Consider the following 26,349-nt stretch of genomic DNA (forward strand, 5'->3'; position numbering starts at 1 on the left):
CGCGCAGCGTTACGCAATCGTTACGTAAGAGGGATAGAGGGTTGCAGAGGGTACGTCGGGGTGCGGGGCGCGAGCGGCGGGAGGGTCGAAGGCGCTGGCAATCGATTCTGCACCGCAGTCCGGCTCGGCGTTCGACCATGGCAGACAAGACAAAAGTAACCGAACAGTATTATGCTCCACCACCTGATCTAGGAAAATGGGAGGGCTTCAGGATCTTCATCTACAACTCGGAGACGGGGCAGGTGCTGGGCCGCACGGGATCGAGTTGGGGTGAGTACCGCATCATGTTACATGACGGTCTTTTGGAGGGAAAATCGATTATTGATTGGCAATGCGCAACTGAAAATTGTAATAGATTCTTAATGGGAACAATAGATGCATTTTATTGTTAATGTTTTAATAATAGGATGGGCGTAGATACCCTGTTACGTAACATAACTTAATTCGGGAATGAAGCGCTGTGCTATTAATAAATGCCATCCCTTTTCGATAAGTAAATTATTTGTAGCCATTTTCAGTGAGGTTTCACTAACAAATAATAGTTATCTACCTGAAATAATATTTCAGTATTGCCAATCTTTCATGTACATCATCATTGACTCGTATGTGCCTACGTAGAATTAAAACCAAAAATAAAAAATAAACTTAATGGCTATAAAAGTTCGTTATAATCATTAAAAAGTAAGCTATTTAATTGTATCGCGTTGCGCGTGCGCATCATTGTCACCGGAAATCACACAATTGCGCGAGATAAGCGCACAATAATGAAACAAATTAACATATATTCCTAACTGATACATTTATCATGTAATTTTTTATTCATTATTCAAATATAATTTTCACAAGGAGAATTTTTCAGTGCATCATGATATGAACGTTGCAGCATAAATATTGTACAATTAAGAGCTTAATGAAACAATATCTAAATCCCAAGCGTTTTCATTAAAAACTAAAGCTACGACTACAATAAACTAATTCAAACTATCTGTACTGCAAATAGCTATGATAATTAGATTACTTAATTAATATTGCTCTACTGCTTGTCAGCCTTAACATCTAAACCACAAACTTAAAGTGCTTGAAGTCTATAATTGTTTCTAAATTTGACAGTTCTTATATGCGTGAAATGTCATTCACATATAACAGATAATATGGTGAAGGTGGATGGTGGGCTAAACACCAGAGTTCTGTCGCCTGAGTATTTAGAGAATATTTATTTATTAAAGTATGATCCATATACTTGCTTAGAATTCTGTAAATCAATACGAATTAGTTAACAAGCATGTATGCCCATTTCCTAACTTCTACCAACAGACAATCAGTAGATACGTGATTCTACACAGAAATCTTTCTAAATAGACTGGACATTTTCTATCAATAAACTATTGAGATGATTAGGAACATGTACTTACTACAGACTACTAAAAAGTTGTTACATGAACCCTGCATAAAATTTACAACAGGTGGAAAATTTTAGATCTTAATTAACTTACTTACTATTTTATGAGGAACACTGTCCCTAGAGATACAAATTTTAATCTAAGTTCAAAATTTGAACTTTAACCTAATGATAAATTAAAAATTCTCCGTGTAAGATAGTTAAACATGATATAATTATATGTAGTTTTAAAATCAATAATTTACAATTATTACTAACTAACGGCAAATAAAAAAATATTCGGTTCAGAAAAGTACAGGGATGGAAATTTAAAACACATTGAATATAAAAAAATGACACTGAAAAATGAATATGAAAAATGATACACGAAAAAAACTGTTATAATTTAAATGAAAAATACATAATAGTTGTAACAAAGTTAACGTCATGAGATAGGTAACGTGGGATACCTTACAGGGATTAAGGCTTTATACAGTCAAAGCACCGAAGAAACCTATGAACGTGGAATATTATCACATTAAATATGTGATTAGCTGTGGCCCGCGGTTTTGCCTTTTTTAATGGATAAATAAGGAACTGAATATTTCAATACGTCGTTATTAAAGGTATTAAATATAATGTATGATTGTAATATATAGAGATAAGATAATAATTTGAGATTTTAAATAGATATTTGCAAAGTGCAAATTACATAATTTTGCGACTAAATAATTTTTATATTCATTAAGTAGTGCATTTCTCGAATAGTAGAAAAACCGGAACTGTAAAATCATTATTTTATATCATGTCAAATAATTATTGTCTAAAAGTATATAATTATTAAGTTGCTTGCATAGCTAGTTAATAACAATATTTCAAGACAAATAAATAACACTAATTATGAATGGTCATAAACACGTGTCTTAGCATCAATGTGTTAAGGAAAACCATGTCAAGATTTTTCATTAACAAACTATTAGTATGTACTTAGTATTGGAGTTAGGTACTTATGTATTGCATACATTGTTAAAAAGAGATGGTTTAACTTTTTACGGATTTTCGAAGGTTTTTAATTTGTAGAGCACGTTTTTGATGAAATGAGTAAAAGAGGCAATAATCTGGGACGATTTAAAAATATACTATAAAATCGATATTGAATAATCTAATGCCAGTTGATTAAGATGGCAGTTGATTATTGATGTTTTTAAATATTTAAGTTTTAAAATCTTTTTTACAATTTACAGATAATATGATTACTAAAATAGGAAGACGTTATGCTTTAAATAAAAAAAGAGTAAATTATAAATGTGAATAGTTAAAGATACATAATAAATGTGCATTAGCCGCGTCCAGACCGGCTGAGCGCGGCTCGCGAGCCGCGCTCAGACTTCCTGCTCGCGAGCCGTGGCACCAGAGCTATTTGTGAAAAGTTCCGAGCCGCGCTCGCGAGCCAAGGTGAGCCGGTTTGAGCATTCAGTTTATCTCCGTATAACGATGGAAAACCACGTTTTATTAGCTGCTGCGGCGCTTGTGTTGTCTGGATATATCATAAAAAAAAGAAAAAAGAAACAAAAAATCTGGATTAAAAAATTGTACCAAAACCGAAACCAATACGGTAACAGTTTGTTAAAGGAACAGGAACTCGCTTGTTTTTATTTAAATGATCTGGATCTTTCGAATCCCATAACATTTTGAAGCTTCCGTAAAGTTGTATTAAGCGAATACTGTCTTCTTTATCCATTTTTGATTCTGGCTCGCGAGCGTCGTTATGTCCGTCCACACCGGGCGAGCCGCTCGGACTGAGCCGCCTTTGAGCATCGCCAAAAACCGACAACGCATGGCTCGGGGTCGAGCGGCGCTCGGCCGAGCCAACGTGCGCCCGAGGAAGCCCGAGCGCCGTCCACACCGGCCGAGCTATTGGCTCGCGAGCGGGACTCGCGAGCCGCGCTCGGTCGGTCTGGACGCGGCTATTCAACAATCTGGGGGCACGGTAGTGCCCCCGCCAAGACGAGCCAAGCGACTACGCGCACGGGCACTACCTACCTTTTCTCGAAGCGCTTCGACGTTTTTTTGAACCCTCATAACTTGGGTTTGGATTATGCTAGATCAACAAAATTTTCGGGATATATTGTCAATAGCGGACTTATTGAACATATTAAGTTTTAATTACATTAGCTTTTATACTTCAGATTTTATTTATATCTAAAAAACGCTAATTTCGTCACTGACTCACTGATGATCATCAAAATTCTTAAGGTATTTCCTAATGCCCTAGAAAGCTGAAATTTGGTATGTAAGCTAGTATTAGCACACAAACAACAAAAAAATTATAAAACTTGTAACTTTCATCCCCCAACCCCTTAAACTAGGGGATGGGAGTTTGTATGAGACCTGTAATTTTAAATTAAATTTTGATGACGCTAGAGGTCTAATCTAATAATCTAAAACTTGGTTCCCCTAGATATATATATATGTATAGGTACTCTTTGTTAAAAAAAAATTTAAAAATTTAATCGACATATATATTGATGAGACATATACTTCAGATCAGATCATATAAATATGAATGAATAGAAGTGTTGCGAACGTCTCCTGCCTCTTACGTCCACACAGTAGCTAAAAATAAAAAATTAAATTGTTACAAACAACTTACAAAAAGAAATGAAATCCCACCAAAAACATTTTCATGTAAAATGTTGCCAAGACGAGTCCATATGACTCGCACTGTCAAAAAGTTATCAGATCTCATGTAGAGCCAAGCTTCTAACACTACACGCCCTAACTCTACAAGGCCTAACTTCACAAACTCTACACCTTAGTCAAAATATGTGGCTTGGCCGTTCGTTACTACAAGAACTATTGTATAACACAAAAGTAATGAACAGTGAATTAATTTTTCACCTTACGCCGATGTGAATGTAGCGAAATGGCCAGGCCACATATTTTGACTAAGGTGTAGAGTTTGTGAAGTTAGGCCTTGTAGAGTTAGGGCGTGTAGTGTTAATGTCACTCTTACTGATTGATTTGTTCTAGGTACCTATTAACGAACACTACTGCCATATATGAATACTATTCGTTAATCACAACTCTATCACTTTGAGTTAGGGTTCTAATTAGACTGACATTTGCTAAGTATGGTCCTTGGATGCACTATTTTGATAAATCAGTTTAATTGAGTTAGTTAAGGTGTTATTCTGGACATCTGGAGAAAAATTACAGAATAGAGGATGGTTAAGATCCGAATTTTTTTTATCTACTCTTACACTAATTGGATTAATTTCTATGAGTAGGTACTTTAAACTCCTCTGAGGAGAAAATATATAACATTAATACACGTATATATCTGTCAACTGTGTTAATACTTTCTATGAATTTGAAAGTGTACGGTGGTATTTTCTAAAATGTAGAGTCAACTTTGATATGTTTTTTGTTAAAAACATTTTATATGTTTGATATTAAATATATTATAAAATATATAAAATTAATACATAATGTATTTTTGGTATTGAATGAAGAGCCCATCTAGTACCTAATAAACATTGAAACGTAAGAACAATGATACTTTATTGGGCCTTATTTGAATTTATATTGTGCATAGATAATTTAATTATATCTAATAGTCGTATATAGTAGTATATATAGTCGTATATCGTAATAGTCGTATATATAGTAGTATCTAATAGTTTAATTATATCTAATATAGATCGTTCGAGAATCTACGTCCTCAATACAATACTTTAAGACAAATGTAAGCATTATATTTTGCCTTCAATTTCCTTAAAGCCTGGTGGCAAGACTGGGTTTTTATGTAATTTTGCGTAGTCCTTTGTCACAGGGTCTGAAAATCTAGGCTTTGCATCGGTAACCTATTTGTGGAGCAGCAATGCCCTTGGATCGATTGGAGCCGCGCGCAGCCGAGTCGGCGCACCAGCGCGACCTTTGTGATTGTCCTACTTCTACCTGTCCATACACTGTTTATGATCATTTAGTTGGGAATATTTTATGGATTCATCATAAAACAGCTTGACTTAGTATGCTATGTTGATTTATGAATTTAACACGTTCACTGCGGCATGTCCAGTATCGGGCCATCAGCGACTACACCACAGTGCGGCGCCCAAAATCGCAGTTTTCACCGTGGTGCGGCGAGGTTTTTTATATGTTAATCAATGACTAGAAAAGAGACAAATATATTTTTGTGATCACAGTTTGAAGTAGGACTCAATTTCGTTTAAAAATCGTATGGCAAAATATTGGACCAACGCATAGAAAAGAAACCGTTTCTTTTGTGTGCGGCATGTCAAATATTTTGCCATGGACAAGCACCTCATATGCCGCACTGTACTGCGAGCGCGCCGCGTGTCAGTCTCGCATAGTGATGCACCAGGACCGAATCACTTTTCTTTTGAGTTTTTTTAAATGACAATGATACCTTAAAGGCTTTAGTTTTTTTACTTTCTTTTATTTCGTAGCATAAATGCAAAACTGTGATGACAGTCGTGAAAATAATATAAAACATTAAAACAAAAGTTACTGAACAAATTAAAACAAAAGTTACTGAACAATTTCCTGATAGTACTCTATCAAGTACCTTGTTTTATATGTGTTTTTTTTTGTATCGACGATCTCGTTATCTGTTAACAAACAGACTGAAATATACAAAATTGATTTATATCGATATCGATATTTTATTTTACAGTGTTTCCCATCGCTATTACTGTAAACATGCCGTATCAACGCAGTGCGGGATGGCAAATAATTTTTCACAAAATCAGGGGTTTACATTTTCCCTCATATCTTTTAAACTATTCGGTCAAACTAAAAGCTATTCATGCGGTATATACTAGACTATATATACTATTATCTGAAAAAAATTTTTTTGAAATATCTTGAAATTTCATGAAATTATTAACCTTCAAAGTCAGAAGGTGCGATGTGATAAAAATGGCTCATGACGCACAGTGGTGAACTTGCCGATGTGAAGTATGGAAGACATGCCGCAACAACGGTAAGTTTGGCATTTTAGGTGCCGCAGTGAACGTGTTAAAGGATCAAGTTTCAGGGCTGTAAACAATATTTTCCCTACTTATTCGTATTTCGTTCATCAACTATAAACTACTATGAATTGTCTACTATCTCGAAAAGATAGTTCTTCATAATAGATATTTTGTAAGATAATCAAAATGGTTGGATGATTGGATGGAAAAGGCTTTTCTTTAAATTGCTATTGTAGATTATATTATTCAGAACCGAAAATGTTCTGACCATGTTCTGACAATAGGGAAAATAGATAAAATATTACTTTTTTGAGAGGGGTTTTCATCGTGTAACTGACATGCGATTGCCTATTTAGGGAAAGAGAAGGATAAAATGCTTCAAATACTTTGCTATCGTTTATTTTTACGTCTAAATAATTGAAAACTCTTTATTCTATTTATATTCTCTATTAATCTTATCATAATGCCATTAACCTATAGTAATCTATCTCACAGTATTCTCAAATCTCACTGCAGTTAGTATAATTTGCGAGACTGCGTATCTCGATCTTAATCTTTTATTCTGAGAAGTGATCTTGAATGGTCAATGGTCATATTGTCTAACAATTAGCACTTAGATAAACTTTATATATAACCGACATGAAATTTATATAGTAGGTAGAGCTACTCAGGGAGCATGATTAATCAATATAATAATGATTATTCTATTAAATAGTACCTACTAGCTTTCCCTCCGCTTCTTCGCTCGCTTTGTCTAAAACCTAATAAATTATAATATACTAAAACTTCCTCTTTAATCACTCTATCTATTAAAAAAACCGCATCGAAATTTTTAAAGACGACAAAAGAATATAGGGAAGGAGAAAGCGACTTTGTTTTATACTATATTGTACTGATTATGTATATTTCAGATGTATTGTTATGTATTCACGTTTGCAGATAGTGACAGGTGCACAAGTGCACCACGTTGATCCAATATTTCAGAGACACGTGATTTATAAATATCGTTGAATGGATTCCAATTGTGTGAAATAACTTCCAGGGTCATATTTCAATTTAAATTAGAAGTATTTTCACTTAATAAACGGGAAGAGAAAAACGTTTTTTCCATAGTCACTATATTTTCATCTTACTCCCGTTTATAGAATTTTTTTTGAGAACATTCCGATTTAAATATAGCGATCTTGAAATTTGGTTGAACTCAAACTCAAGCACAAACTCAAATATTTATTTATTCAATTAGACTTCTCCTATAAGCACTTTTGAAACGTCATTACATATTTTTAACATTTATCACCGATTCGGAAAGCAGTATCTACGGAGAAGAACCGGCAAGAAACTCCATAGTTGATAGAAATTATTAAGAAACGACTTCTGCGCTATAATTTCAATTCAACATATGCAAGCTATTTACTTATAACTAATATCCTATCATACTACCCTTATTATTAAGCTAAAAATTATCACCATTTGAATGACAGTATGACTTTTAATATAAAATATAAGTATACTATACCTACCCTAGGTGCACATATGATATGATTCATTGGTTTTCCTGATGCACCATATACCGCATTATTGTACGCATGCGCACACTTTATGACCTAGGTTGACCTAAAATACTAGGTTTATAGTATCTAGCAGGCGTGTGCTCTATCGAAGCGCTCATCTGTATTTCATTTCTATACATATAAATTGCTATGGAATATAAAAAGCTACAGCAACAGCTTTTTTACATATTAAGTGCATTGTACAGCAATTTTCAGAATATAGATCCAGTATATGATATTACTTTTTTGCATGTTTTAAATATGCATAATATGTACATTAGCTTCATGCTACATGCAACATGCAACTTTCGAAGGATCTGAAAAATCATTACCTGAATACAGGCAAGAATACACTTTTACACATTTCTGAAAAAAAAAACATGCGGACGAATTTGTATCTCAGGTAAAAGTTAATTAAAGATATTTTATTCGAAAATTTACCCTCTATAGATTAGCTATCTCTTTGGTCTCATAGATGGTTAACAAGCGCATTTTAATTAGCGACTCTAATTATCACGAAACTGGAACAGCTATATTTGTCCTCGCTTCATCACTGTTATGTAGGAATATAATATATTCGGAAGTATTTATAGTGTAACATGATTTTGATTTATGGCCAACAGTGTTAATAAACTAAATATAGAATTTTATAATAGGGTTCAAAAACTATTGCCATGGATAAAAATATAGGTACGCTAAAACCTACGTGTGAAGTTCGGAAACAAAGCTTTGATTTTAATTGTTAATTTGATCTTTGTAACAGTTTTATTTACGTTTATAGCAAATATTAAACATATCTTTAATAATGTGTCCTTTTTGCAAAAATAACGATATCATGAGTTATCATGTGAATCGTGAACGGAAGTCGGAACTGTCTAAAAAGATACGAGATGACCCAATATGTATAAATTTGCAATCACTTTTTATGTACATTCATTTATATGCTACACTATAACTCGGTCAATGTTCGGTTGACAATTACTATCCATGAACATCATCGTTTAGAGACAATTACAGCATTGAGACTGGTCAATGGACACGCACATTCGTTCCCATTTTGTCTCTAGATCTGTTTATTTACACCGAAATTGATGTGGTAGGTTCAATTGATTCGAGTTGATGTAATTAGAAATGGTTTTGGTTGGTTTTAATCTAGATTTTATGAACAAAGTCTAGATGTAACTAGGCACAGTATTAAACATTTGTTTAGAAGTTAATCGTCATTTAATAAAACAGCTCCCGAAGGAACAAAAATCCAAAACAAATGACGGATGCAATTTTGAGAGTGAATTCACTCTCTTCCCTTGAACAATTTATTCATTATCTTTTTTATTTTACAGCAAAAATCCTCTTGTTCTACCTGATCTTCTATGCGATACTGGTGGGCTTCTTCGCCGCTATGCTGGCGATCTTCTACCAGACCCTTGACTCTAAGATGCCTAAATGGCAGATGGAAAGTTCCCTGATTGGCAGCAATCCTGGTAAGCCTAAGCTTCTGCTATTTTCATAAAAATTTAACCTTATTGCGTAACATTATAGTTCACGATAAGTTTATATTAGGAAAAGGTACTCGTTTCATTTTCTGACTCTTCATTTGCCTATTTGAATGTTTATGTAAATATTTATAAATTATTTATCAAGCTGAACATAATATATCCAGGAGTTGGAAAATCGGCCGTGAATGAAATTAATTGGATTTCTTCAATATGTAGTTCAGCAAAAAGTTTAATTTACTTGTTTAATTAATTATACAATTAATGTCCCCGTTTACAGGCTTAGGTTTCCGCCCCATGCCCGAAGCAGCTAACGTCGAGAGTACTCTGATCTACTACAGGGCTAATGACAAGGGCTCCGTACTCAGATGGGCCCAAGTGATCGACGAATTCCTTGACCGTAAGTTTGTACTTATATAAATCAAATTATTAAAAAAAAAAAACAAAATTGACGTGTGGCACTCGGGGACTGCCGCAGTAAAGCTATTGCATAGCATGCCTTCAAGCCACACCTCCGAGCCCATCGGAGTGGGGAGCGTGAGGTTTTTCGTTACGGAATTTCTCGATTCGGTCCCCGCGCTCAAGGCCCGCGATAAAAGCTATGCAATAGCTTAAAATGTTTCTAAGGTTGTAATTAAGACTGATTTATTAACCATTTTGATCTATTTAAACCTGGGTGAAACTTGAGAGCTAGTTTAACAAGCTATTGATGTATCGTTAATTATAATCTGGAAAAAATTCTGTTCTATGATCACGAGAGCCGTGTCGTATTTCTATTGTATGTTGAGTATAGTTTGCGTTAAATATTTAGAAGACGACGGTCTTTTGAAGTGAAACTTCTTTAGGCGCGTTGAGAGTAAATTTCTAGTAAATATAGTAAAATTTCAAATTACATGTAAAAATAAGTCAGGTGACGTAAAAATAAGATCTTTAAGTTAGTTAAACCCTCATTTTAAAAACATTAAAAAAATGCACTAATAATGTTTCCTTACTTTCAGAATACCGCAAGAAGGGCAGCGGCAGTGGTGAGGCTTCTGGTGCTGAAAACCGCGTCCCCTGCACCCCCACCTCTGGCCCCGTGGGAGAGAACCAGGTCTGCGATGTGCCGGTAGACGACTTCCATCCTTGTACCTCCGCTAACCAGTATAACTATGAGGAGGGTGGGCCATGCGTGTTCCTTAAGCTGAACAAGGTAAAATTGCATCGAAATTATGATCAAGTGTTTTTTGTTCTTATTGTAAGCACACAAAGTTCTTTCAGAAAGCTTAAGGCAAAATCCTACGTCTTCAAAGTTTAAACCAAATTGATGAATCGTACGTTCCTTTCATTTAAACTTTTTGCTCAGACTATCGAATTTCAAGTTTTACAAAAGCTTCTCGGTAATAAAAAATACAGAAGAAATTAATTCTACATAAAAATACCTTAGATAGTAAAGTCAAAATCGCAGTATTAATGATAGGTAGGTAAATGAAGTAACGAACATAGCACGGAAAATTATCTAACTCTGTATGACTTCTAAACTCTAAAGTTGATTCAAATTTATCAATTTTCAGATCTTCAACTGGACTCCGAACCCATACAACAACACGGAAGGCTTACCTGACAGGATGCCCGAGGACCTGAAGCAACACATCAAGATGGTGGTAAGTAGCTTACGTTTATATATCTATCGAATTACAATAATTGAATCTCATAAACACGTAACGAAATACAAGGCAAAAAGATTACTTGTGAAAGAAATTCTTGATGACCTTAAAAATTCCTTTGGCATTCACTCTATTTATACGAATTTATCATGACTCCTGGAGGTGATCCAAAAAAATGAATAATAAAATCAGCCTCCATCTATACATATAATAAAATCGTAGGAAAGTCAAAACTGTACATTGAATATTTTTTTAAAAGAATACATAATCCATGATCTATAATCGATATAGAAGCCAAAAATATAGTTTTTAGAATTTTTGTCTGTTTGTCTGTTTGTCTGTTTGTCTGTTTGTCTGTTTGTCTGTATGTTTGTCCGAGCTAATCTCGAAAAGTACTGCATAGATTGACTTCAAATTTTGCATGAATATTACTAACAGGTCGTGTGAGGTTTTTTTAAACATATTATCATGCTATCACCTCCGGGGGAGGAGCTGTGAACCTTTACTTTTCTTACGTATTCCGTGAACTACGACAGCGTACAATCTAAAGACTCATGTTTAAATGTTGTTTTTGAGTAAGCCATGCTATTATCTAGCTTTACACTATAAAAACTACGTCATTTACGTAATTTGGGCAGAGAAACTGTTTAATGAATCTTAGTACTATAAAGACAAATTTGATTCAGCGCCATCTATGAGATTTCGTAAAAATCAAATCAATTTACATGTTAACACTACTGAACACAATGTTAAAAATTAATAATTTAAATATAATTATGTTATTTATTTATTTAACTCTTTAACCCATAATAAATCTTCCCTTCCCTATAAGGTGCGCTTAAATAATTCGTGTGAATATACTACATTTTTAAAAGTGAGGGTAGATGTATATTATTTTAAGTCAAACTAGACACCATTACAGTTAATCTAATATTGATTGTGTTCATTGGTTACATTTTTAAAAATCTTCGTGTTTTAATAATTCGATCACGAGGCGGGACTCTAATACAAAAAGGTTAGTTCGTTGATAATTATTATTCCTTCATCATTTACATGTTGTTAGTAAAAATATACTTTGACTGTTAATACTTTTGTTCAGTATTTATCTGTATGATTATTGCTTGGTAATTAATATATTTTCATGTCGTATACCTAATTATAAACATAAGTGTGATGTGAAACTAGCTGGATTTATTTTTACACACTCACAGTCTTATATTTTGTGTTAATGTTAAAATAGTATTAATAGTGTAAATCATAATATTTTTTCAAAGTTAAAAATATTTCCTTTTTTCTGATGGTGTTGCCATCGAATTAAACCGCGCTGTCGTTTCGTTCACAAAAAGTCATGTTATTAGGACCGAATATGTAGCCGCCTCAACTTACGGAAACGAGAGTAACCTGCGTTGTCTGTTATTAGTTATTATATAGTCGAATTTAACGTTACATGGAAATTGGAATCTAAATATATGTATACCTACTTATATTAAATCTGTAGAGGTCAATTCTGCACATGAAATATATTTCCTAAATAACTATCACGAGGTGATTAGAGATCGACATCGACGTCAAAAATGTTTGTCCGTCTGTCTGTCTGTATAACCGTTATAGAAACAAAAACTACTCGACGGATTTAAACGAAACTTGGTACAATTATTTTTCATATTCGTGAGCAGAGCAGCAACTCCATTTTTAAGCTTTCGTCGCGTGTGCGTTCTTAATGCGTGTATCTTAATGGTTAAAGCTACACAGAAATCAAGTATGAAAGAAATGTTCTCCATATTATATAAAAAATATCTCCCGACATCATAAATGTCTATCTTTTATGGTTGAGCTTAGGAGTTCAAAGCTTTCTGATTATATTTGTCTACTAGCTGTCCCCGCGACTTCGTTCGCGTGGAATAGTGACTATGGGACCTTATGACCATGGGCTCAGGGTGGGGCAACAATAAAAAATCATTTTTATTTTCATGCTCCCACTCCCGCGCCCACTCGCACTCCCACGCCATATGCCACGTTCAGTCCCAATCCCACGCCCACGCCCACTCCCCTTCACAATTAGTACCTACCAGATCAAAGCCAGGGTAAGCGCCCCACCCAGCCCCACCGTGGCTACGCCCATGCTGAATTACTACTTACAACCCGGTTACAATATCTGTGGACCTGGCTTCGATGACGTCACGTCGCGAACGCAACGAAATTGCTAACCGTAATGACGCGACGCGGACGAGCGCGGGGAAGTAAAGGGGAACGGGAAGGGGCTCCGCATTCCAGCGAGGTCCACAGATATTGTAACCGAGTTGTAACATACAATTATTGAGTAAATACGTACAACCATACTGTACTGTTGTACTACCAAAAATAATTAAAAGAATTGTTATTAAAATTTCTTACTAAACTGAGCTAAAAAACTTACGTACCAAATTATTAAAGAAAATCAAGAAATGAAATGCCTAACCTATACCAAATAGTTACTACATATTGTAATTAAAAATTATGATTAGTATATAATATCGAAAATCAAAAAAGAAATGCCTAACTAATTCTACGTAAAATTTATTTTAAATTATGTCATATTATTTTTTAGGAACCAGGGGGGGGGAGAGGAGCAAATTCTATTTCCTTCCTTTCTTAAACGGATGTTTTTAATAATCTATGGTGTAGCCAGTAGCCACTGATCAGCTTAATCGATACTCAGTTTTTATCAAATCCAGAAACAAATCCAAATTAGATCTTTCCTGTCTCACGCACGTAACTAAAGGCTGAAGAGAGAGAGAGCACGTAACTAAACCGTTTAGACGAAGAAAAGTGTATAGAAAAAGGAATAAATAATTTCATAAACTTCCCGACGATCTTTAAAAATAAATTATAACTTTCATTTTTTTCATTCCCACTTTTACCCCTATGTAGGTATAATAAGTGGATGAACCAATTTTGATACACTTTATCTAAGAACCAGCGTCGGAAAATATTCTGCCTAACAAAAAAAACCGCATCTAATTCGGTTTACCTGTTAGCCAGCTACGGTGCCATAGACAGACACACACACACACACAGAAATACATAGCGGTCAAACACATAACACCAGTCTTTTTGCGTCGGGGGTTAAAAATATATAATACGACATAATTTAAAGGACATTTTATGTGGAAAATTTACCTATACACCAGGGTAGATAATTTTTGAAACAAAAAAAAATCGCAGTAGGATGAAACCCATTAGAAAAGGATATGATAAAAATGTAAGGAAAAATAAATTACGGTCAATCGGAGTTCGGGAAGTGGGAGGGTGGGAGCTTTTAAGAGAAAAAAATTGTTTCTCTCGATTTCTCGATAATAATAACACCTGCTAATTTTTTTCTACATATTTTAATTGTACAGACATCACTTTTCCACAATTTTATTATATGTATTGATGATGATGATTGAGATTATAACACTCTTAGTCCGTTTTAATTTTTATTCACCCGCATCAGTGCCACCTAAAAAATCTTTATATATCGAAATTCGAGCAAAGTTAAGAAAATGAGAAATAAGAGTTCTCAAGGATCGTTAGAGATAAGAGGCTTACTATTGACCGAAAACAACATGTGTTATGCCGAACCTGAAACCGCTTCACAACGAGAATTGCGGCTCACAGCTGACCGCGAACGGCATGTACTATCCTGTGAGACCGAAACCTTCACTGAGGGTATATATAACGTCTCACAGCTGATCGCAAATGGCATATTGTACTATCCCGTGAGACCGAAACCCTCACTGAGAGGGAATTACGTCTCACAGCTGATCACGATCGTCATATTTTATCTCGAGAATTCTGAAACTTTTACTCAATATGAAGACCGTTTGACAAATAATAGGGTGCACCATAATATTATTCGATCTCTCGAAGATGAACATGAGCATAAGCAATGACTAGAGTAGGGACGCGAATATTACCATTATTTGAGACAAGAACGATTAATAAGTTTGTTTAATGAAAGATTAAGAATTGAAACTATTGGTCTCTTTAAACGGACGAATAGCGAGAGGCCCGTCTTATTGCAGACAGATTTCGACATAGTCTTAATGACTTAGAGGTAAACATAGAAGATCAATCTACAAATTCGGTGGTGTGGTCCGACAAAATAATATAAAAGTGGGTTTGCTTATAACCTCACAATTGATTACAGATCATCTTCTGTATAGGCGATATTAACGTAGTATGTTCTTTTTGTAATGCTTTAAAGTGGAGTAAGGAGTCGGCTTTCGTTTGAAGATACGCCGGAACCTTTGAAATCACTACTTTTAAGTTTTAGAGGAACATGTGCAATCTAAACAGTTCTTAGACAATATTAGCTCTTATAGTATTGCGTTTTAAATGATCCTTTGGTGCTCAACAATTATTAGATGCTCCTTTCATTCTTACTTTTAAGATACAAGGTCAAGTTTATCATTTGATAGGATCCCTTTTGCCTGAAGGCCAACCTAAGTTTCTTTAAATATATTTTGTATTCGACTACGACGAATAATCGAATACAAGAAATCAATATTTCTCGAATTTAAAACTGAACTCATTTCACAATTTTAGAACATGTTAATTCATCAGGTTAATCCGTATATATGCGTTTTAAATCGACATTAGAAGCTTTTCCTCAAGATGGTGATATTAATATAAAATTGGTATAAATGCCGATAGACGGAAGTCTATCAGCACTCAGGAATTCCCTGAGCGTGTTATAACGCCCAGGCCGCAGTATTACAATTTTTCCTACAGTAGGGCGACGAATGTATTTTCGCATAGCAACGGAGGGGAACTCGTGGGGGGTAAAGTGACGCGGGCCACGTACCACAAACATGTTTAGTTTGTGGTACCGAGCGCGAAAGAAAGTCATCGTGTTTTTAGTAAAGATACTATGTAAACTAACGTAATTTATTACTTAGGTACATATTCTATAATGGTGCGCTCAAACTGTTAATCTACATTTAATTTAGATTATTATTTTAATTACTAAGAAATGTAGAATTTAAATCACATTCATTCATGTTTTCCTCAAATATTCGATGTCTATGATTTTCGATGATTTTAAGATTTTCTTATCAGAGTATTCAATTTTAATGTAGTTAAATTTTATAAGAGACAATTAAGAACATTAAAAAATAAAGTGTCACGTATTTTTTTTAAACGACGAATGACGAAAAACGACCGAATCGCGGACGAAGTCGCGGGCAACAGCTAGTCTTTAATATAATTAATGATGACATGAACGTTTTCTTAATTCCGTTCTGTTATAATATTCACAACACATTTAAAAAGTTGCCAAATCAAAACATTTCAGTCCGGCAAGCCAGAAGCGAATACGGTGTGGGTGTCCTGCGAGGGAGAGAATCCAGCTGACGTGGAAAACATCGGACCGATTCAGTACATCCCGCGCCGTGGCTTCCCCAATTTCTACTACCCCTTCACCAACAAGGAGGGGTACTTGAGCCCACTGGTCGCTGTGCTCTTCGAGAAGCCTAGGAGTGAGTTTTAAGCTTATCTTAATAATCAGGACTGAGGATTATATCATTCTATTGGTTCAAATAAAGTAGATGAGTAATAATATATGCTCATAAATAATTACTATTAAAAAATATAATTTTGGGTCGTCCTAGAGCTTAAAAACATCATATTAAATTAAGCTCCGAAGCTAAATCTGAAATATCCTTAATTTCATCCATTTTTTTTTCGGTTTTCGTTATTGATGTCAATTTTGTATAAACATGATATAGACATTAAATAACTTTTCTTCGTTTACAGCCGGTGTCCTGATCAACATAGAGTGCAAAGCGTGGGCCAAGAACATCTTCTACGACAGATACGAGCGGCGAGGGTCTGTCCACTTCGAGCTGATGGTGGACCGCGCTTAAGCGCCCGCCTCGGCGCCATCGCCACATTGGCCAGCACTCTAGTCAACGTCCAGCGTTCCATTGCAACCTCACTGCCATTCTGAGTTTGTGATTGGCCAAATGGTGCTTGGCTGCCAATATAGTTCGCCAATTGGTTAAGTTTCTGTTAAGGTGACTCTCGACGATCAGTAAACTAGGTTTATTTCTATTGAACCTGATTTTGTGTTAAACTCTGTGAGCCTCCGTGTGGCAGCTTTTGCGCAAATATTGCTCGTGTTTTCTTGCTCAACGTTTTCTTTGTGTCCTTGCAAAACTTCTGTGTAATGTGTGTCCTGAGTGTACGCATTCCATACCCAGTTTAGTGGTCGTCCAGAGACTGGCCAAGTCAGTTGGCCGAAGGCTGCCATGGTCATGCCTGGCGCCGGCTGCCGTACCTTTAGCAATAGCCTAGTCGGCGATTAATTTATATTCGTTTTAGAATAGCCACATGGCAACACAGTTTTGTTTACACGCTTAAATAAAGTTTAAATTATTAAATAATGTTTAATATTAATGTTTTCTGGACGATGAGTCAATAAATATGCAATAGTTGGTTCCAATTTAGCTTTTTTGTGTGTTTTATTTATCCTTCATTCCTATCCTCTTAATGACTATAAAAGTGACTAAATTACTTGCAGATTTCTAAAACAGGTTAAAGTGTTTTTCGATATCATTAAAAGCATATTCAAATAACTTACAGAAAATAAATAAGAGTGCTCATAAAAAAGTAATCAATGCTTACACAAAAAGTTTTAGTACTTACAAGCTTATTGTTAGAAATGAAAACTATATCATACTAATAATTTACCGAACAATCTTAAGGTGATGAATTAATTTTTCTAACATTTACGGCCCTTTTTAAACCTTCGTAATTTTTATATTATTAAAGTTGTCGTGATGAAAATTCTTGACAAGAAAGTTCAATAGTAACACAATACGTCTACCGTTTTAGAAACATGATTCCATGATATTTTCTCGATAGAAAAAAAATACAAAGTTCTCATTGTTATTTTTTTTTAATCTCTGGCATCTTCAAAATAACAAACGTAAAGTTACGACTTTTTGGATATTAACTATAAAACATACAACCTATACGTCTACCGATTTAGAATTTTGAAATATGCGATGGTTTTGAAATAAACAAGAAATACTTGAAATTAGCGCGCGACCAGCCAATATAGCGAGAGCCGCCCTGTACCTTCCTACCCCGATCGCTGCACGAGTCATTCCCGCTACGGCCGTCACACGGGGAACTTGTGTCGCTCGCGCCATCGTAAAAAAGGGTGACAACACAATAAGACAAAATGAGACAAATGGGGACAATAAAGAAAATAAGAAGAAGAAACATAAAGGTTGGAGGAAAAAGAATGCTTACAATTGGAACAAATTAATGAAGTAAGTTGGTTTTATTTTAAATTTGATGATAATTGTATTATAGACGATGTTTGATATGTACCCCTGTTTTAAGTACATAACGAATGTGTAAGATTTTTTTCATTTATAGCATAGATAATCTTTTCAGAAATCCGGAATCCAGAAGGAAAATAAACCCACTGATTGTTCACAATGTGAACCCACTCCTTCATAAGTACCTTTATTCAGTCAAAAATGTATGTTATCAACGCTCTACTGGTTTTATCGTATGATTCCATTTTTAGCAAAAAGCAACAAAGTGCAAAGAAATAAAAAATCATGGTGAACTTAGTGGAAGTATGGTGGCCGTAATATGGAACAGGAGCTCATTGGAGTAGTATTATATTTAAAAAAATACGAAAAAATTTCAAGAATTACATTTCTTAGTAGGTGGTAGATAAGTATATTGTATAAAGAATTTGATGTTGATATTTATTTCATTTATACTTACTACACCTGTGCGGGAAATTGCTTTGTACTAAAACAGGTTTATATTCATATTTACATAGTAATGTGAGTTTTCATTTCGAAAAATTTTGTGTAAGTATATTAAATTGAGTTCCTGGGTGATCTGGAAACACAATTGGGCCCGGAAGATGGCGCTGCAGTCACTCCTCCTAATCACATGAACCGATTTGGATGAATATTTGTGTGCACATTTCATTGTTGTGGGATGATTGGTTGATTCGTTTTCACATTAGCTAATATTATGTATTTTTGTTGTAAACTTAATTTAATGTTTATAATACATTATTATTGGTATAAATAAGCCAGTGTTCGTCTCACATTGCTGTAGCTGCCTACCTACCCTACCAGGGCCTAACTTTGTTCTGGCTATTTTATTTTGATTATTTGTAATGAATAATTACAATTATAATAGAGTGCAAAAAATAAATACATGCGTCAATATATTTTGTGTTTTTTTTAAACAATTTTTTCCCGCGGCTTTGCCCGCGTGGAATTAGGTTATATCGTGAATCCTGTTTTTTCCCACAGAAGTGTTCAGTTCGGATAAAAAGTATCCTATGTGTAAATCCAGGCAATTAGCTATATTTTATCAAAATTGGTAATGTAGTCTTGACGTGATTAAGTAACAACTAACAAAAAAATATACAAATTAACATCCAAAGTTTCGCATCAGTTTTACTGTATTAGTGATATCTTCCACTCTTGACTTTGACTGAGAAGAATTAGGGTTTAATAACTTCTTTCAGAAATAGTACCTTTCATTTCTGGGCATGATGTAATATCTACGTCAGCATCAAATTCTATCTAAATCAATTCAGTAGTCCGCGTTATTGAGTACCATTTCATTTTTTCAGAGTAACAATATTTTTTGTTATTTTAAAGATTATTTATAACCTGTATTATTTTGTAATAAAGTAAACATTACGAAATGATAATAATTATTAATAATTTATTTATTTATTTATTTATATAAGGCACAGTTACAGGATATAATCCAAGAACATTTACATCAACTTACTAAATTAATAATGTCTAAGTAGTTGTTAAAAAGAAGATTATTTGTTTATAAGCAAGAAAATAAAACCAATAAATCAACAATTAAATAAATGTATGACAATATTATAACTGTATGACGACTCCATACATGTTTGTCCCGAGTCGGCCAGCGGCAGCGCGGCGAGTTTGCAAGAATGACTTCGCGCACACCCGCGTTCGCGATAGCGAGCTATTAGACTCCGCCCGCCAAGCAGTGGATTTTTTTTCGTGTATCGTCTTAATATATATAAATCTCGTGTCACAATGTTTGTCCTCAATGGACTCCTAAACCACTTAACCGATTATAATAAAATTCGCACACCATGTGCAGTTCGATCCAACTTGAGAGATAGGATAGTTTAAACATGTTATACCACGGGCGAAGCTGGGGCGGACCACTAGTAAAATTATAAGACAGTTAATTGACGAGTTTTTAGCCAGACGAATTAAATAGCTTTGGAATGCAATAGTCATTACGAAAAAGAAAAATTTGTCACCTGAAAAACGCAACACTGATTGCTCTATCAAGGCAAAAGCTCTTTCACACACCTCTACTTACTCGTAAGTCTGGAGAACAACATTATAATTATTATAGCATTCTTTAGACTCTAGCAAATTCACCATTTAATTGATATTTATTTAAAGTATTAGAGAAATTGAAAGTACCGAAAAGAATATGCTAAGTTAATTCTGAGACAACATAATTATTGTTCATTAATTCCGGAGTTCAATCAGTTCCGGAGCGCAAAAATGAAAATTTAGTAAAAATTTTTACAAAATTGTGTCAAATAGTATCCGTGACTATAAATGATTCTGACATTGTTTCTTGCCGCCGCGTTGCAAAAATGGATAGCAAGTCTACTAGACCTCGCAATATCATAGTTACTCTACCTTCACCGCGCCATAGAGACAATCTTATATCTGCTGTTAGAAGATATAATAATACACATCCCCAAGACTTATTATGTTCTTCACTACTTGGCATCGTAGGCGAATCCTCAAGAGTCTATGTAAACGAACATTTGTCTCCAGAACAGAAGTTATTATATGCAGAAACTCGTGCGTTTAAAAAGGAATGTGGATTCAAATATTATATGCTTGGGTTAAATATTCTAAGATATATTTACGAAAGAATGATAACTCTGGTGTCATTTATGTTAAAAATACACAATCACTTGATAAATTGCGTAATTAATTATATATGTGTATTTTTTTTTTTATCCATGTTACTCTGATCGGTATTTAAGTATTGTATTAACTATTTAAATTAGTAATGGATCTTTTAATGTACTATCAAAACGTAAATAGAATAAGAAGTAAAACTAACGAGATTTTCTCTCAAATTTTAATAGAGAACTATGATGTTATATGCTTTTGTGAAACAAATCTAAATGAAGGTATTTGCGATAGTGAGTTGTTTGACAATAGGTATACCGTCTTCCGTAGAGATCGCTATACGTCACAATGTAGAAAGGTGGACGGCGGTGGGGTTTTAATAGCGGTTAAAAAAGAGATACCCGCTGTGCGTCACCAGACCTGGGAGAGCTCTGCAGAGGACATTTGGCTATCTCTTAGAATAGGTAATGTTACTGAAATCATTATTGGTTTAGTTTATCTCCCACCTGATATACCTAAGCAAATCTATGAACACTATTTTGAAACATGTTCACAGGTACTCACTGAAAATGATAAGCAGGTTATAATTATTGGTGATTTTAATATTCCAGAAATAGACTGGAGTCACGATTTAAATTTTATGCAAGGATCTCTGTCTCATAAGGCTAAGGCTCTTGTTGATATAATGTCTATAGGCAGCTTACATCAATTAAACAAAATAGTTAACGTAAATAATAGAGTACTAGATCTTTTCCTTACGAATATTATGGGATTAAAAACAGAAAATGTAGATCCTTTAATAAACGAAGATAGACATCATCCTCCTTTTAAGGTATATATTTCTACACCTAAAAAACGTAAGTCTAATTACAAGATATCTGATTCTTTTAATTTTAGAAAGTGTAATTTTACAGAATGCAAGAAATTTTTGAATAATATAAATTGGAATAATGAATTTAAAGGCTTTATCGATGTTGACGAATATGTAAATAAATTTTATGAGCTACTTTATATTGTAATTAAAAATAATACACCTTATAAAAGATGCAATGTTCATGGAAACGCACAAACTCCTGTTTGGTTCAGTAACGCCCTTAAGAAATGTCTGAGAGAAAAAGAAAAATATCACACAAAATTTAGAATATTCGGTAATCCACGGGACTATGATACTTTTTCTCTTTTATACGCAAGCGAGCAAAACGCCTTATCAGAACGTGTGAACGTAACTATAAGAAATCAATAGAAGAATATTTACCCCAATCTACAAAACTTTTTTGGTCTTACATTAAAAACAAAAAACGCGCTTCGTCCGTTCCTCCCACGCTTACTCTGGGTAATCGTTCAGCACATACAGATATTGAAATAAGTAATATGTTCGCAGAGTTCTTTTCATCTGTCTGGGAAAAAGACTCATCAGATAATCACATATTAGAAGTTGATAGTGTCGATAGGTCTAATTTTACATTGCACGATATTCAAATTGATAAACTAAGCATAAAACAACATCTTAAAAATGTTGATATTAATAAGGGTCCAGGTCCTGACCGCATATCCCCTTTATTTATAAAGGAGTGCATGCAAGGTCTTGTTGAACCTCTTTACATTATTTATAACCTCTCAATAAATCAAGGTAAATTTCCGACTATCTGGAAAACTGCTCACGTAGTACCTGTGCATAAGGATGGTGATGTAACTAGCTGTGAAAATTATAGACCAATCAGCATTCTTTCATGTTTTTCAAAAATATTAGAGGCTTTAGTGTATGATCATTTATTCTTTTTTATTAAACCAGCTATTAGCACGAAACAACACGGCTTTGTGAAACAAAAATCTACAACGACGAATCTTTTAGAATATACAAATTTTATTCATGGGGCGTTAAATAGTCAAGTACAAGTCCATTCTATATATACAGACTTCAGGAAAGCCTTCGATAAGGTTAATCATAGGCGACTACTTGGTAAACTATTCTGCGAGGGAATCCGCGGTAATTTGCTGCGCTGGCTCTCTTCATATATATTAAATAGATCTCAGATAGTAAGAATACTTGGAAGTTATTCTCGTCCTATATCTGTACTATCGGGTGTTCCTCAGGGCTCAAATCTGGGCCCTTTATTATTTGTGATTTTTATAAATGATTTGTGCAATAATTTATCATCAAATTGTTTACTTTATGCTGATGATTTAAAAATATTTAGAAAAATTTTCACTATAAATGACTGCATTGAACTGCAAAATGATTTGAATAAATTAAAAGATTGGTGTGATACAAATGCTATGTTTCTTAATGTAGATAAATGCTATGTTATGGAATTTGGTAGTACGACGGTAAAAATAAAATATAATTACTCTATAAATGCTAAAAATCTGATATGGAAGTCAAACGTACGTGATTTAGGAATTATCCTTGATAGCAAACTCTCATTTTTGGACCATTATACACATATTTATAAATCATGTAACAGATTACTAGGGTTTATTTTACGTTCATGTAAGGGTTTCCGGAATCCTAAATCTTATATTTGTCTTTTTAACTCTCTCATTCGTAGCAAATTGGAATATGCAAGTATGATTTGGTCCCCCTTTTATTTGATTCATATAAAAAATATAGAAAAAATTCAAATCAAATTTATGAGAATACTTTCATATCGGTTTCATCTAAACAAAACGCTTCATACTTATGAGGAAAGATTATCTTATTTTAAACAAGTAAAACTGTCAGATCGCCGAAAAATATTGGAATTAATATTTCTAAATAAAATTATATGTGGCCAACTGTCCACTGCAGCTCTGTCCCAAATTTCCTTTCATATACCACTTAGAAGTAATCGAAATAATCGAACTTTCACATTACCAGTCCACCGCACCCAAAGAGCATATTATAGCACTCTAAACAGAATCTGTACAAATTACAATAAGTTGTGTGAGATAATACCAGATCTTGACATTATCGGGAGTAAACCTATTAGATTTCGGAAATGCCTATTTGAAAACCTTACTTTGCTGTCGCAAGTCCTTCAATAGATTAGAAATTTGTCTCTTGTAGTTTTTATACCATTTCCCTTTTTTAAATTATCTGTTATCTATAAGTTAGTATATTGATAACTCTTTATATTTATGTGTAAGCGATTGTAATATTTTATAGTCTAGTAGTCAACACATGTTATTGCAATAACAATTAGTCATTAAGGTTTAAAGTGAAATAAGTATTGTACCTATATTATTGTTATATGTGTTTGTGTTGCAAATAAAAAAAAAATAAAAATAAAAAAAAAATTGTTATTTGCAGTAATTGCAAAAATATCCTAATAAAGTACCTAACATGCGTATGTTCATGTAATGTGATTAAATATTAAGTTAGAGTTCTTACGTAGAAACGTATTTAGTATAAAATTGGATCATTTAAAAAAAAACGTAATATTAGGTGTACCTATTATCTAAAACGAATCTGGGAGGTGTCGACGATGGTGTTAAAAATAATTTTAATTAAGACGATCCGGAACCAAAATACTTGCTAATTGTATATTATTTTTAAGCTATGATGTTTAAAATATAACGTGTTAGGTACCACAATTTATCTAATACTAGCCGCTCCGCGCGGTTTCACCCCCGTGGCTCCTCTCCTGTTAGTCGTAGGCTCGTAGCGTGATGATTTATAGCCTATATATAGCCTTCCTCAATAAATGAGCTATCTAACACCGAAAGAATTTTTCAAATCGGACCAGTAGTTCTCGAGATTAGCGCGTTCAAACAAACAAACAAACTCTTCAGCTTTATAATACTAGTATAGATAAATGAGTAAGTACACAAAATATAAAACATCTGCTACGATTGTTTAAAATTTTGGGATTAGAATAATATTTCATGATAGTAGTAGAATGATAGGTTTTTAGGAAAACCAAATAAAATATATTATCTTACATAGACATAAGTAGAGCAGCATTATTATAGACTGTGTTGTTTCAGTTTGAGCTATAAGATATTGATATTTAGAGTTGCGTAAAAAGACGCGTAGCATGTAAGTATAATAAAATAAAACCGGCCAAGTGCGAGTCGGGCTCGCGCACAAAGGGTTCCGTAGCAGCAAATATAATAAATTACAGTTAAATCAACCTATCTCAAAAACTATAAGAGATACTTTGATCAAACCAAAAATCGTTGAAAGAGTTAATTAGCATGCATCACCTCTATTTTTTTTAGAATTTTATACCCCGTAGTTATAAAAATAGAGGGGGGGGGACATACTTTTTACGACTTTGAGAGCTGATATCTCAAAAACCGTTCACTTTAAGAAAAATGTTTTTTAGAAAACTTTATATCATTTTAAAAGACCTTTCCATTGATACCCCACACGGGTATGTACATCGAAAAAAAAAATTTCATCCCTCAGTTACATGTATGGGGGGCCCCACCCCCAATTCTTTTTTTTACTATTTAGTGTCATATTTTTGTAGCGGTTCATACAACACATATTCCCATCAAATTTCATCACTGTAGTACTTATAGTTTCCGAGTAAATCGGCTGTGACAGACGGACAGACGGACAGACGGACAGACGGACATGACGAAACTATAAGGGTTCCGTTTTTGCCATTTTGGCTACGGAACCCTAAAAAGACGTGTGGCACTCGGGGACTGCCGCGGTAAAGCTATTGCATAGCATGCCTTCAAGCCACACCTCCGTGTCCGTCGGAGTGGGGAGCGTGAGGTTTTTTCGTTACGAAATTTATCGATTCGGTCCCCGCGCTCAAGGCCCGCGATAGAAGCTATGCAATAGCCGAAAAACTGAAATAAAATCAAGATACCATTTAGTACTGGAATAACAAATCTATAAGTTACTAGCGGTCCGCCCCGGCTTCGCCCGTGGTACATATGAAAAATAGATGTTGGCCGATTCTCAGACTTACCCGATATGCACAGAAAATTTCATGAGAATCGGTCCACCCGTTTCGGAGGAGTATGCAGACTAACATTGTGACACGAGAATTTTATATATAAGAATTATATAAATTATGTCAAAATTCAAAGTATGCAAGAGCAAAGCTAATCGTTTTGTAGTTTTGTGCAAAAGCTACAATTCGAAATTCTATTTTCTTATTCTCTCGACTTATTTGATTTTCTCTTTGTCCTGTGTTCCGCTACATAACCCTATTTAATTTTTCAATGAAATTTATATTTGAGAAAGCTTTAGTTTACACCAAAGCTTTTAAGAAACATAACGCTACGTGAATAGAACGTTCTACGTGTGTTTCTACGCGAAAACGACATGATCTAGGAAAATATTTTTTTCGCGAATTGTGTCAAATGATATATTTTTTTCTATATACATAATAATATATTATTCTTT

At 34.1% G+C, this 26,349-nt stretch overlaps 1 protein-coding gene across 1 annotated transcript; it reads left to right on the forward strand.

The window, feature by feature from the left end:
* The first annotated feature begins 93 nt into the window (after nucleotides 1-93).
* LOC149490889 (sodium/potassium-transporting ATPase subunit beta-2-like) lies at nucleotides 94-17,539 on the forward strand. Its single transcript, XM_089709390.1, has 7 exons — nucleotides 94-270; nucleotides 9,266-9,406; nucleotides 9,699-9,818; nucleotides 10,417-10,610; nucleotides 10,972-11,061; nucleotides 16,382-16,565; nucleotides 16,843-17,539. Exons 1-7 carry the CDS (start codon nucleotides 138-140, stop codon nucleotides 16,950-16,952), a joined length of 972 nt encoding a protein of 323 aa, XP_089565516.1. The 5' UTR covers nucleotides 94-137; the 3' UTR covers nucleotides 16,953-17,539.
* Nucleotides 17,540-26,349: the final 8,810 nt, after the last annotated feature.

Source organism: Colias philodice, chromosome 2, assembly GCF_061535455.1.
Source record: "Colias philodice isolate Cphi_HAF_F1 chromosome 2, ilColPhil1 Martin Lab GWU primary, whole genome shotgun sequence".
Classification (NCBI taxonomy): Eukaryota; Metazoa; Arthropoda; class Insecta; order Lepidoptera; family Pieridae; genus Colias; species Colias philodice.

Excerpts from the sequence above, each read along its gene's own strand:
- LOC149490889 (XM_089709390.1), top strand. The coding sequence starts at position 138 with ATGGCAGACAAGACAAAAGTAACCGAACAGTATTATGCTCCACCACCT. Across the intron at positions 11,062-16,381 it reads AGCAACACATCAAGATGGTG|TCCGGCAAGCCAGAAGCGAA; the intron begins GTAAGTAGCTTA and ends AAAACATTTCAG. Across the intron at positions 16,566-16,842 it reads GCTCTTCGAGAAGCCTAGGA|CCGGTGTCCTGATCAACATA; the intron begins GTGAGTTTTAAG and ends CTTCGTTTACAG.